Source organism: Salvelinus alpinus, chromosome 3 (genome assembly GCF_045679555.1).
Source record: "Salvelinus alpinus chromosome 3, SLU_Salpinus.1, whole genome shotgun sequence".
NCBI lineage: Eukaryota > Metazoa > Chordata > Actinopteri > Salmoniformes > Salmonidae > Salvelinus > Salvelinus alpinus.
In genome coordinates this window covers 73,452,365-73,466,406 of record NC_092088.1, presented here as the reverse complement: position 1 = coordinate 73,466,406, position 14,042 = coordinate 73,452,365, and the positions used below count along the sequence as shown (strand labels likewise).

Below are 14,042 nucleotides of genomic sequence, written 5' to 3'. Positions count from 1 at the left end.
CGTCACGGCCGTCGTAGGGAGGAGACCAAGGCGCAGCGTGGTAAACGTACATTCTTCTTTATTAGAGAACGAACACTGAACAAAACAAACAAAATAACAAAACGAACCGTGAAGCTAATATGGATAGTGCAGACAGGCAACTAAACATAGATCAAGAACCCACAAAACCAAAAGGGAAAATGGCAACCTAAATATGATCCCCAATCAGAGACAACAACAAACAGCTGCCTCTGATTGGGAACCAATTCAGGCCACCATAGAAATACATATGCCTAGACTTACAAACACCCCTAGACATACAAAAAACCCTAGACAATAAAAAACAAGCATACCCACCCTCGTCACACCCTGACCTAACCAAAATAATAAAGAAAACATAGATAACTAAGGTCAGGGCGTGACACCATGCTAGCAGTTACCATAGACTTTCAGTCATTGTGCTAACACTAGTTAGCAATTGCGCTAATGCTAATGAGCAACTTTCTTCAAACTGCATGCAGACACATACAGTTGAAGTCGGAAGTTTACATACACTTAGGTTGGAGTCATTAAAACTCGTTTTTCAACTACTCCACAAATTTCTTGTTGACATACCATAGTTTTGACAAGTCAGTTAGGACATCTACTTTTTGCATGTCACAAGTAATTTTTCCAACAATTGTTTACAGACAGATTATTTCACATATAATTCACTGTATCACAATTCCAGTGGGTCAGAAGTTACATACACTAAGTTGACTGCGCCATTAAACAGCTTGTAAAATTCCAGAAAATGATGTCATGGCTTTAGAAGCTTCTGATAGGCTAATTGACATCATTTGAGTAGATTGGAGGTGTACCTGTGGATGTATTTCAAGGCCTACCTTCAAACTCAGTGCCTCTTTGCTTGACATCATGCGAAAATCAAAAGAAATCAGCCAAGACCTCAGAATATAAATTGTAGACCTCCACAAGTCTGGTTCATCCTTGGGAGCAATTTCCAAACGCCTGAAGGTACCATATTCATCTGTACAAACAATAGTACGCAAGTATAAACACCATGGGACCACGCAGCCGTCATAACGCTCAGGAGGAGACGCGTTCTGTCTCCTAGAGATGAACGTACTTCGGTGCGAAAAGTGCAAATCAATCCCAGAACAACAGCAAATCAAATCAAGTTTATTTTATATAGCCCTTCGTACATCAGCTAATATCTCGAAGTGCTGTACAGAAACCCAGCCTAAAACCCCAAACAGCAAGCAATGCAGGTGTAGAAGCACGGTGGCTAGGAAAAACTCCCTAGAAAGGCCAAAACCTAGGAAGAAACCTAGAGAGGAACCAGGCTATGAGGGGTGGCCAGTCCTCTTCTGGCTGTGCCGGGTGGAGATTATAACAGAACATGGCCAAGATGTTCTGGCCTTGTGAAAATGCTGGAGGAAACAGGTACAAATGTATCTATATCCACAGTAAAAGTTAGTAAGAGTCCTATATCGACATAACCTGAAAGGCCGCTCAGCAAGGAAGAAGCCACTGCTCCAAAACCGCCATAAAAAAGCCAGACTACAGTTTGCAACTGCACATGGGGACAAAGATTGTGCTTTTTGGAGAAATGTCCTCTGGTCTGATGAAACAAAAATAGAACTGTTTGGCCATAATGACAATCGTTATGTTTGGAGGAAAAACGTCCGGTAAAAGGTTAGGGTTCCATAGCTGAGGGCAGAACAGTTGAAACTGGAGCAGCAGCATGACCAGGTGGACTGGGGACAGCAAGGAGTCATCAGACCAGGTAGTCCTGAGGCATGGTCCTAGGGCTCAGGCCCTCCGAGAGAGAGAAAGGAAGAAAGAGAGAAAAAGAGAGAGACAGAATTAGAGAGAGCATACTTAAATTCACACAGGACACTGGATAAGACAGGAGAAATACTCCAGATATAACAGACTGACCCTAGCCCCCGACACATAAACTACTGCAGCATAAATACTGGAGGCTGAGACAGGAGGGGTCGGGAGACACTGTGGCCCCGTCCGACGATACCCCCGGACAGGGCCAAACAGGCAGGATATACCCCCGGACAGGGCCAAACAGGCAGGATATAACCCCACCCACTTTGCCAAAGCACAGCCCCCACACCACTAGAGGGATAACTTCAACCACCAACTTACCATCCTGAGACAAGGCTGAGTATAGCCCACAAAGATTTCCCCTACAGCACGAACCCAAGATGGGGTCGCCATCAGTCAGGAAGGATCTCAAGACATCAGTCAGGAAGTTAAAGCTTGGTCGCAAATGGGTCTTCCAAATGGACAATGACCCCAAGCACACTTCCAAAGTTGTGGCAAAATGGCTTAAGGACAACAAAGTCAAGGTATTGAAGTACCCATCACAAAGCCCTGACCTCAATCCTATAGAAAATGTGTGGGCAGAACTGAAAAAGTGTGTGCGAGCAAGGAGGCCTACAAACCCGACTCAGTTACACCAGCTCTGTCAGGAGGAATGGGCCAAAATTCACCCAACTTATTGTGGGAAGCTTGTGGAAGGCTACCCAAAACGTTTGACCCAAGTGAAACACTTTAAAGACAATGCTACCAAATAGTATTTGAGTTTATGTAAACTTCTGACCCACTGGGAATGTGATGAAAGAAATAAAAGCTGAAATAAATCATTCTCTAATATTATTCTGACATTTCACATTCTTAAAATAAAGTGGTGATCCTAACTGACCTATAACAGGGAATTTTAACTAGGATTAAATGTCAGGAATTGTGAAAAACTGAGTTTAAATGTATTTGGCTGAGGTGAATGTGAACTTCTGACTTCAAATGTAAAAATGGTGTCCATGAGTTCATCTGATTCTGGGCGTCATTCCCAAAATCCTGATGTATCCTTTTAAATGTTGAATACTGCAACTCGCCTCGGATTGAATCCCTGCCTAGATTTGCTAAATAATGCACTCTGGTTGTTTGTCATCTCAGTGGTTTGTCCAGGCTACCTGTTAATGACGGACTTTTTGTCCTCTCTCCTCAGTGGTTTGTCCAGGCTACCTGTTAATGACTGACTGTTTTAATGACTGAATGTTTGTCCTCTCTCCTCAGTGGTTTGTCCAGGCTACCTGTGCGACCCAGGGTTCAGGTCTGTTGGAGGGACTGGACTGGTTGGCTGACCAGCTTTCCAAGCGCTAACTAGCTGAGTTGGCTCTGTGGCGACGTTACCCCTAGGTACAGGTCTAGGATCAGCTTCACCCTGTAACAGCTGAGCCGAGCCCTCCTTAAGAACGACCAGGACACAACGTTTACTCAAGAACAACCATACAATCAGAACAAAACTTAGAAGTGGCTTTCTGAAAAGTTTACGTTTCCATTTTTTGGGGGGTAATGCACTTTAATGTATTGCACATATTGTAACTTGGAAAGTTATATAAAATATATATATTTTAAATGATCACTGAATGAATGTAAGCAGATTCTTTATCAACACCCCTGTATTTATTTCCTGACTTCCAATACCTCACTACCTCTAATAAAATAATGTGTTTAAATGTATCTGCAGTTGTTTTCTTTGTGGGTTTTGTTTCAGTGGTTTCCCTTGTTGTCACTGAAGGTTATGTGTAATGGAGACAAAGACTAAAACTGAACGGGGACATATTTGCGAACATTAGAAAAAGTTTACGTTTGAACTCTGTCTCCTTCTCAATATGTGCATCAGCCAATTTAAATCGTTGACATAGTTGCACATGATCAAACGCTATATGTTAGCTGCTTCCATCAGATAACCCAGCAGATTTAGCCAGAGAGGAACAGGTAAAGAGAGAAGCCCAAAATATAGCTCCCTCCAGCAGGTGATGTTTTTCCTTTTTTTCGCCCACCAAGTAAGGACTTTTTGTATGGCGGTCAATGAGTGTCTAATTTAACCAAAACCTAAAATGTATGGCTTATTTGCTTCGTGATGTTTATTTAATTGAATAGAAGATTCATGATGCTTAAGTTGTTACGGGTTTACTGATATAAGTAGGACACATGACATCCCCGCAACTTTGAGAAAAAACACTTTATATCGGAGTAATTCTTTGAATGATTGCGTCGGAGGGGAAGGCTGCCGTCTTATTGGCTCTTAACCAACAATAACTTGTTTTGTACATAATGTTGCTGCTATCGTCTCTTATGACTGAAAAGAGCTTCTGGACATCAGAACTGCATTTGCTCACCGCAAACTGGATGAAAAGTTCTTCTTTAATGAGTCGGACAGGAGGGATATAATACAGACACCCGACCAGGCCTAGATCCCCGTTATTCGCTGGAGAAGGAAACACATATTTCGCGGAAAGAGATCAGGGTGCCTTGTGAGGATCAGGCGACGAGTGGCTAATCTCCCATGCCTTCCATCCTGCTAGCTAATGTTCAATCGCTGGAAAATAAATGGGACGAACTGAAAGCAGGTTTATCCTACCAACGGGACATTGAAAACTGTAATATCTTATGTTTCACCGAGTCGTGGCTGAACAACGACATTAAGAACATACAGCTGGTGGGTTATACAATCTATCGGCACGACAGAACAGCAGCCTCTGGTAAGACACGGGGCGGGAGCCTACGCATTTATGTATACAACAGCTGGTGCACGATATCTAAGGAAGTCTTGAGGTTTTGCTTGCCTGAGTTAGAGTATCTCATCATAAGCTGTAGACCACACTATCTACCTAGAGAGTTTTCATCTGTATTTTTAGTAGCTGTCTTACATACCACCACAGACCAATGCTGGCACTAAAACCACACTCAATGAGCTGTATACAGCTATAAGCAAACAGGAAAACGCTCATCCAGACGCGGCGCTCCTAGTGGCCGGGGACTTTAATGCAGGGAAACTTAAATCAGTTTTACCTCATTTCTATCAGCATGTTAAATATGCACCAGAGGGAAAACAATTCTAGACCACCTTTACTCCACACACAGAGACGCATACAAAGCTCTCCCTTGCCCCCCATTTGGCAAATCTGACTATAATTCTATCCTCCTGATTCCTGCTTACAAGCAAAAATTAAAGCAGGACGCACCAGTGACTCGGTCTATAAAAAAGTGGTCAGATGAAGCAGATGTTAAACTACAGCACTGTTTTGCTAGGACAGACTGGAATATGTTCCGGGATTCTTCCAATGGCATTGAGGAGTACACCTCATCAGTAACTGGCTTTATCAGTGCATTTACAAGTGCATCGAGGACTTCGTACCCAACCAGAAGCCATGGATTACAGGCAACATTCGCACTCAGCTAAAGGGTAGAGCTGATGCTTTCAAGGAGCGGGACTCTAACCCGGAAGCTTCTAAGAAATCCCGCTATGCCCTCCGACGAAACATCAAACAGGCCAAGCATCAATACAGGACTAAGATTGAATCATACTACACCGGCTCTGACACTCATCGGATGTGGCAGGGCCTGCAAACTATTACAGACTACAAAGGGAAGCACAGCCGAGAGCTACTCAGTGACACAAGCCTACCTGACTAGCTAAATAACTTTTATGCTTGCAACCGGGCAAGTAACACTGAAACATGCATGAGAGCATCAGCTGAGCCGGACGACTGTGTGATCACGCTCTCCGCAGCCAATGTGAGTAAGACCTTTAAACAGGGCCAGATGGATTACCAGGACGTGTACCATCTGGCAAGTGTCTCCACTAACATTTTCAACCTCTCCCTGTCTGAGTCTGTAATACCAACATGTTTCAAGCAGACCACCATAGTCCCTGTGCCCAAGAACACTAAGGTAATCTGCCTAAATGACTACCGACCCCGTAGCACTCACGTCTGTAGCAATGAAATGCTTTGAAAGGCTGGTCATGGCTCACATCAACACCATTATCCCAGAAACCCTAGACCCACTCCAATTTGCATACCGCACCAACAGATCCACAGATGATGCAATCTTTATTGCACGCCGCACTGCCATTTCACACCTGGACAAAAGGAACACCTATGTGAGAATGCTATTCATTGACTAAAGCTCAGCGTACAACACCATAGTGCCCTCAAAGCTCATCAGTAAGCTAAGGACTACTCCTCTGTAACTGGATCCTGGACTTCCTGACGGGCCGCCCCCAGGTGGTAAGGGTAGGTAACAACACATCCGCCATGCTGATCCTCAACACGGGGGCCCCTCAGGGGTGCGTGCTCAGTCCCCTCCTGTACTCCCTGTTCACTCATGACTGCACGGCCTGGCACAGCTCCAACACCATCATTAAGTTTGCAGATGACACAACAGTGGTAGGCTTGATCACCGACAATGACGAGACAGCCTATAGGGAGGAGATCAGAGACCTGACCGTGTGGTGCAAGGACAACAAACTCTCCCTCAATGTGATCAAGACAAAGGAGATGATTGTGGACTACACGAAAAGGAGGACCGAGCACGCCCCCATTCTCATCGACAGGACTGTAGTGGAGCAGGTTGAGAGCTTCAAGTTCTTTGGCGTCCACATCACCAACAAACTAACATGGTCCAAGCACACCAAGACAGTCGTGTAGAGGGCACTACAAAACCTATTCCCCCTCAGGAGACTGAAAAGATTTGGCATTGGTCCTCAGAGCCTCAAAATGTTTTACAGCTGCACCATCGAGAGCATCCTGACGGGTTGCATTACTGCCTGGTATCGCAGCTGCTCGGCCTCCGACCGCAGGCACTACAGAGGGTAGTGTGTACGGCCCAGTACATCACCGGGACCAAGTTTCCTGCCATTCAGGATCTCTATACCAGGCGGTGTCAGAGAAAGGCCCTAAAAATTGTCAAAGACTCCAGCCACCCAAGTCATAGACTGTTCTCTCTGCTACCGCACAGCAAGCGGTACCGGAGTACCAACTGTAGGTCCATGAGGCTCCTAAATAGCTTCTACCCCCAAGCCATAAGACTCCTGAACAGCTAATCAAATGGCTACCCAGAATATTTGCATTGCGCAGCCCCCCCCCCCACCTCTTCTACGCTGCTGCTACTCTCTGTTATTATCTACACATAGTCACTTTAATAACTCTACCCACATGTACATATTACCTCAATCACCTCGACACCGGTGCCCCCGCACATTGACTCTATACCGGTACCCCCTGTATATAGCCCTGCTATTGTTATTTACTGCTGCTCTTTAATTAATAATTTGTTATTCTGATCTCTTACTTTTTTTGTTATTTTCTTAAAACTGCATTGTTGGTTAAGGTCTTGTAAGTAAGCATTTCACTGTAAGGTCTACACCTGTTGTATTCGGGGCATGTGACAAATACAATTTGATTTGATTTGATTTGACTTGTCTCGAGATGAATATGTATATTCATGGTACGAGGCTAGTAGCATAGCATCTCTTCCTTGAATACAGGCGGTTGACGTCAACAACCCTCATCAAATGGTCAAATAGTATTAAAATAATGAGATGTATCCACCAATCCAAAGAAAGCATAGGTGGGAGCTAGACAGCCCGCTATGCCGCTTTGTGGACAATGACTCCCGTTGTTAGGGAGGAGAGATAAGTATCTATTCAGTATACGATGTTGTTGTTTATCTACCTTAGTTCAATGCACTGACTGTCAGTTGGTGTGGATAAGAGCGTCTGGTAAGTGTAACGGCAGATTTCCTCCTCTTCGTCTGAGGAGGAGGTGTAGCAGGGATCGGACCAAAGCGCAGCGTGGTTAGTGTTCATCATGTTTAATAACGACAAAAAACGTGAACACTACAAAATACAAAAACAACAAATGTGAAAAACCGAAACAGTCCTATCTGGTGCATAGACACAAAGACAGAAGACAACCACCCACAAAACCCAACACAAAACAGGCTACCTAAATATGGTTCCCAATCAGAGACAATGACTAACACCTGCCTCTGATTGAGAACCATATCAGGCCAAACATAGAAACGGGAAAACTAGACACACAACATAGAATGCCCACTCAGCTCACGTCCTGACCAACACTAAAACAACGAAAACACTGCAAAAACAAACACTTGCAAAGCATGCTGGGTATTATTCTAATGAGCTTCGCCCCAAACAAGTTTTGGCCGGAGCGTACCAGATCCAAATCTCAACGTAATTTTGCTTATTGGGATACATCTTTATGTGAATTAACTACACTGAACAATATATGAACAAATATAAACTCAACATGTAAAGTGTTGGTCCCATGTTTCATGAGCTGAAATAAAAGATCCCAGAAATGTTCCATAGGCACAAAAAGCTTATTACTCTCAAACTTTGTGCACAAATTTGTTTACATCCTTGTTAGTTAGCATTTCTCCTTTGCCAAAGATAATCCATCCACCTGACAGGTGTGGCATATCGAGAAGCTGATTCAACAGCATGATCATTACACAGATGCACCTTGTGCTGGGGAAAATAAAAGGCCAATCTAAAATGTACGTTTTGTCACACAACACTGCCACAGATGTCTAAAGTGATGATGGAGCATGCAATTGGCATGCTGACTGCAAGAATGTCCACCAGAGCTGTTGCCAGATAATTTAATGTTAATTTCTATTCCATAAGCCGCCTCCAATGTCATCTTAGAGAATTTGGTAGTACGTCCAACCATGCTCACAACCGCAGACCACGTGTATGGCGTTGTGTGGGTGAGCGTTTTGCTGATGTCAACATTGTGAGCAGAGTGCCCCATGGTGACGGTGGGGTTATGGTATTTTATCAATGGCAATTTGAATGCACAGAGATACCGGGACGAGATCCTGAGGCCCATTGTCGTGCCATTCTACCGCCACAATCACCTCATGTTTCAGCATGATAATGCACGGCCCCATGCCCCATTTGTGGTTCCCAAGTGGTCCAGAGGTATAAGGCACTGCATCTCAGTGCTAGAGGCATCACTACAGACCCTGGTTTGATCCTTGCTTCGATCCCGGGCTGGATCACAACCGGCCGTGGTCTGGAGTACCATATGTCGGTGCACAATTGGCCCAGCATCATTCAGGTTAGGGGAGGGTTTGGCCGGGGTAGGCCGTCATTTTAAATAAGAATTTGGTCTTATTTCATGGCCTGCATACTCACCAGACATATCACCCAATGAGCACGTTTGGGATGCTCAGGATGGACATGTACAACAGCGTGTTCCATTTCTTGACAATATCCATCAACTTCGCACAGCCATTGAAGAAGAGTGGGACAACATTCCACAGGCCACAATCAACAGCCTGATCAACTCTATGAAAAGGAGATGTGTTGTGCTGCATGAGGTAAATGGTGGTCAATCTAGACACTGACTGGTTTTCTGATCCACGCCCCTAACTTAATTTTTTAAGGTATATGTGACCAACAGATGCCTATCTGTATTCCCACGTCTCGTGAAATCCATAAATTAGGGCCTAATTTATTTATTTAAATTGGCTGATTTTTTATTTTTTTTAATTTTTTTTTACCGTTATTTTACCAGGTAAGTTGACTGAGAACACGTTCTCATTTGCAGCAACGACCTGGGGAATAGTTACAGGGGAGAGGAGGGGGATTGATATCCTTATATGAACTGTAACTCAATAAAACCTTTGAAAATGTTGCATGTTGCGTTTATATTTCTGTTTAGTATAATATCATAGGCAGGGCTGTAGCCAAGGTTAATTTACTGCATTTCTATACTATGCATTTTCCATATTTACTGATCTTCATGCCTTAAAGTAATGATGGACTGTCGTTTCTCTTTGCTTATTTGAGCTGTTCTTGCCGTAATATGGACTTGGTCTTTTACTAAATAAGGCTATCTTTTGTATACCACCCCTACCTTCACAACACAAGTGGTTGGCTCAAACGCATTAAGAAGGAAAGAAATTCCCAAAATTAACTTTTAACTATGCACACCTGTTCATTGAAATGCATTTCAGGTGACTACATCATGAAGCTGGTTGAGAGAATTCCAAGAGTGTGCAAAGCTGTCATCAAGGCAAAGGGTGGCTACATTGAAGAATCTAAAATCAAAACTATAGTTTGATTTGTTGAAAAAGAAATTGGTAACTATATGATTCCATATGTTTTATTTCCTAGTTTTGATGTCTTCACTATTATTCTACTATTATTCTATAATACGATTGGTATACATATATATACACTACCATTCAAAAGTTTGGGGTCACTTAGAAATGTCCTTGTTTGTGAAAGAAAAGCATATTTTTCATCCATTAAAATAACATTAAATTGATCAGAAATACAGTGTTGACATTGTTAATGTTGTAAATGACTATTGTAGCTGGAAATGGCAGATTTTTTATGGAATATCTACATAGGCGTACAGAGGCCCATTATCAGCAACCATCACTCCTGTGTTCCAATGGCACGTTGTGTTAGCTAATCCAAGTTGATTATTTTAAAAGGCTAATTGATCATTAGAAAACCTCTTTGCAATTATGTTAGCACAGCTGAAAAGTGTTGTTCTGATTAAAGAAGCAATAAAACTGGCCTTCTTGAGACTAGTTGAGTATCTGAAGCATCAGCATTTGTGGATTCGATTACAGGCTCAAAATGGCCAGAAACAAAGCACTTTCTTCTGAAACTCGTCAGTCTATTCTTGTTCTGAGAAATGAAGGCTATTCCATGTGATAAATGCTAAGAAACTCAAGATCTCGTACAACGCTGTGTACTACTTCCTTCACAGAACAGTGCAAACTGGCCCTAACCAAAATAGAACACCGCCATTGTTATATGCGCCGAATACAACGTTGACCTTACAGTGAAATGCTTACTTACAAGCCCTTAACCAACAATGCAGTTTTAAGAAAAATAAGTGTTAAGTAAAAAACAGATAAGTAAAAATGTGTGCGGGGGCACAGGTTAGTCGAGGTAATTGAGGTAATATGTGAATGTAGGTAGAGTTAAAGTGACAACCAACACCGCCTGGTATAGAGGTCCTGGATGGCAGGAAGCTTGGGCCCAGTGATGTACTGGGCCATACACAATACCCTCTGTAGTGTGGCCAAGGAGGCCGAGCAGCTGCCATACCAGGAGGTGATGCAACCAGTCAGGATGCTCTCGATGGTGCAGCTGTAGAACTTTTTGAGGATCTGAGGACCCATGCCAAATCTTTTTAGTCTCCTGAGGAGGAATAGGCTTTGTCGTGACCTCTTTACGACTGTCTTGGTGTGACTGGACCATGATAGTTTGTTGGAGATGTGGACGCCAAGGAACTTCAAGCTCTCAACCTGCTCCACTACAGCCCCGTCGATGAGAATGGGGGCGTGCTCGATCCTCCTTTTCCTGTAGTCCACAATCATCTCCTTTGTCTTGATCACGTTGAGAGACCACACGCTGACCTCCTCCCTATAAGCTGTCTCATCGTTGTCGGTGATCAGGCCTACCACTGTTGTGTCGTCTGCAAACTTAATGATGGTGTTGGAGTCGTGCCTGACCATGCAGTCATGAGTGAACAGGGAGTACAGGAGGGGACTGAGCATGCACCCGAGGGGCCCCCGTGTTCAGGATCAGTGTGGCAGATGTGTTGTTACCACCTGGGGGCGGCCCACCAGGATCCAGTTGCAGAGGGAGGTGTTTAGTACCAGGGTCCTTAGCTTAGTGATGTTGAACGCTGAGCTGTAGTCAATGAATAGCATTCTCACATAGGTTTTCCTTTTGTCCAGGTGGGAAAGGGCAGTGTGGAGTACAATAGAGATTGCATCATCTGTGGATCAGTTGAGGCCGTATGCAAATTGGAGTGGGTCTAGGGTTTCTGGGATAATGGTGTTGATGTAAACCATGACCAGCCTTTCAAAGCACTTCATGGCTATAGATGTGAGTGCTACGGGTTGGTAGTAATTTAGGCAGATTACCTTAGTGTTCTTGGGCACAGGGACTATGGTGGTCTGCTTGAAACATGTTTGTTTTACAGATTCAGTCAGGGACAGGTTGAAAATGTCAGTGAAGACACTTGCCAGTTTGTCAGCGCTTGCTCGGAGTACACATCCTGGTAATCCATCTGGCCCTGCGGCCTTGTAAATGTTGACCTGTTTAAAGGTCTTACTCACATCGGCTATGGAGTGCGTGATCACACAGTCGTCCGAAACAGCTGATGCTCTCATGCATGCTTTAGTGTTGCTTGCCTGGAAGCGAGCAAATTAGTAATTTAGCTAATCTGGTAGGCTCGTGTCAATGGGCAGCTCTGGGCTGTGCTTCCCTTTGTAGTCTGTAATAGTTTGCAAGCCCTGCCACATCCAACGAGCATTCGAGCCGGTGTAGTACGATTCAATCTTAGTCCTGTATTGACGCTATGCCTGTTTGATGGTTCGTTGGGGGGCATAGAGGGATTTCTTATAAGCTTCTGGGTTAGAGTCCAGCTCCTTGAAAGCGGAAGCTCTACCTTTTAGCTCAGTGCGGATGTTGCCTGTAATCCATGGCTTCTGGTTGGGGTATGTACAGTCACTGTTGGGACGACGTCATCGATGCACTTGGACTTGGACCTACTCACTGTCACAGTTACACTCTGGACCTAGTTTTGTCCCATGGAATAAATGTTGTGGATCTTAATGTTTTTCCTCATAATCCTGGACTATCGGACCACCATTTTATTACGTTTGCAATCGCAACAAATAATCTACTCAGACCCCAACCAAGGAGCATCAAAAGTCGTGCTATAAATTCTCAGACAACACAAAGATTCCTTGATGCCCTTCCAGACTCCCTCTGCCTACCCAAGGACGTCAGAGGACAAAAATCAGTTAACCACCTAACTGAGGAACTTAATTTAACCTTGCACAATACCCTAGATGCAGTTGCACCCCTAAAAACTAAAAACATTTGTCATAAGAAACTAGCTCCCTGGTATACAGAAAATACCCGAGCTCTGAAGCAAGCTTCCAGAAAACTGGAACGGAAATGGCGCCACACCAAACTGGAAGTCTTCCGACTAGCTTGGAAAGACAGTACCGTGCAGTATCGAAGAGCCCTCACTGCTGCTCGATCATCCTATTTTTCCAACTTAATTGAGGAAAATAAGAACAATCCGAAATTTATTTTTGATACTGTCGCAAAGCTAACTAAAAAGCAGCATTCCCCAAGTGAGGATGGCTTTCACTTCAGCAGTAATAAATTCATGAACTTCTTTGAGGAAAAGATCATGATCATTAGAAAGCAAATTACGGACTCCTCTTTAAATCTGCGTATTCCTCCAAAGCTCAGTTGTCCTGATTCTGCACAACTCTGCCAGGACCTAGGATCAAGAGAGACACTTAAGTGTTTTAGTACTATATCTCTTGACACAATGATGAAAATAATCATGGCCTCTAAAACTTCAAGCTGCATACTGGACCCTATTCCAAATAAACTACTGAAAGAGCTGCTTCCTGTGCTTGACCCTCCTATGTTGAACATAATAAACGGCTCTCTATCCACCGGATGTGTACCAAACTCACTAAAAGTGGCAGTAATAAAGCCTCTCTTGAAAAAGCCAAACCTTGACCCAGAAAATATAAAAAACTATCGGCCTATATCGAATCTTCCATTCCTCTCAAAACTCACTGCCTTCTTGAAGACAAACAATGTATACGAAATGCTTCAGTCTGGTTTTAAACCCCATCATAGCACTGAGACTGCACTTGTGAAGGTGGTAAATGACCTTTTAATGGCGTCAGACCGAGGCTCTGCATCTGTCCTCGTGCTCCTAGACCTTAGTGCTGCCTTTGATACCATCGATCACCACATTCTTTTGGAGAGATTGGAAACCCAAATTGGTCTACACGGACAAGTTCTGGCCTGGTTTAGATCTTATCTGTCGGAAAGATATCAGTTTGTCTCTGTGAATGGTTTGTCCTGACAAATGAACTGTAAATTTCGGTGTTCCTCAAGGTTCCGTTTTAGGACCACTATTGTTTTCATTATATATTTTACCTCTTGGGGATGTCATTCGAAAACATAATGTTAACTTTCACTGCTATGCGGATGACACACAGCTGTACATTTCAATGAAACATGGTGAAGCCCCAAAATTGCCCTCGCTAGAAGCCTGTGTTTCAGACATAAGGAAGTGGATGGCTGCAAACTTTCTACTTTTAATCTCGGACAAAACAGAGATGCTTGTTCTAGGTCCCAAGAAACAAAGAGATCTTCTGTT

At 43.7% G+C, this 14,042-nt stretch overlaps 1 protein-coding gene across 1 annotated transcript in view; it reads left to right on the top strand.

The window, feature by feature from the left end:
• LOC139571266 (ADP-ribosylation factor 4-like) overlaps positions 1 to 3,516 on the top strand; it is a 6,058-nt gene extending 2,542 nt beyond the window's left edge. Inside the window, exon 6 of the mRNA XM_071393969.1 lies at positions 3,070 to 3,516. Coding sequence (XP_071250070.1) covers positions 3,070 to 3,156 — 87 coding nt within the window. The 3' untranslated portion in view covers positions 3,157 to 3,516. The remainder of the gene's footprint in view (positions 1 to 3,069) is intronic.
• The last annotated feature ends 10,526 nt before the right edge of the window (positions 3,517 to 14,042 follow it).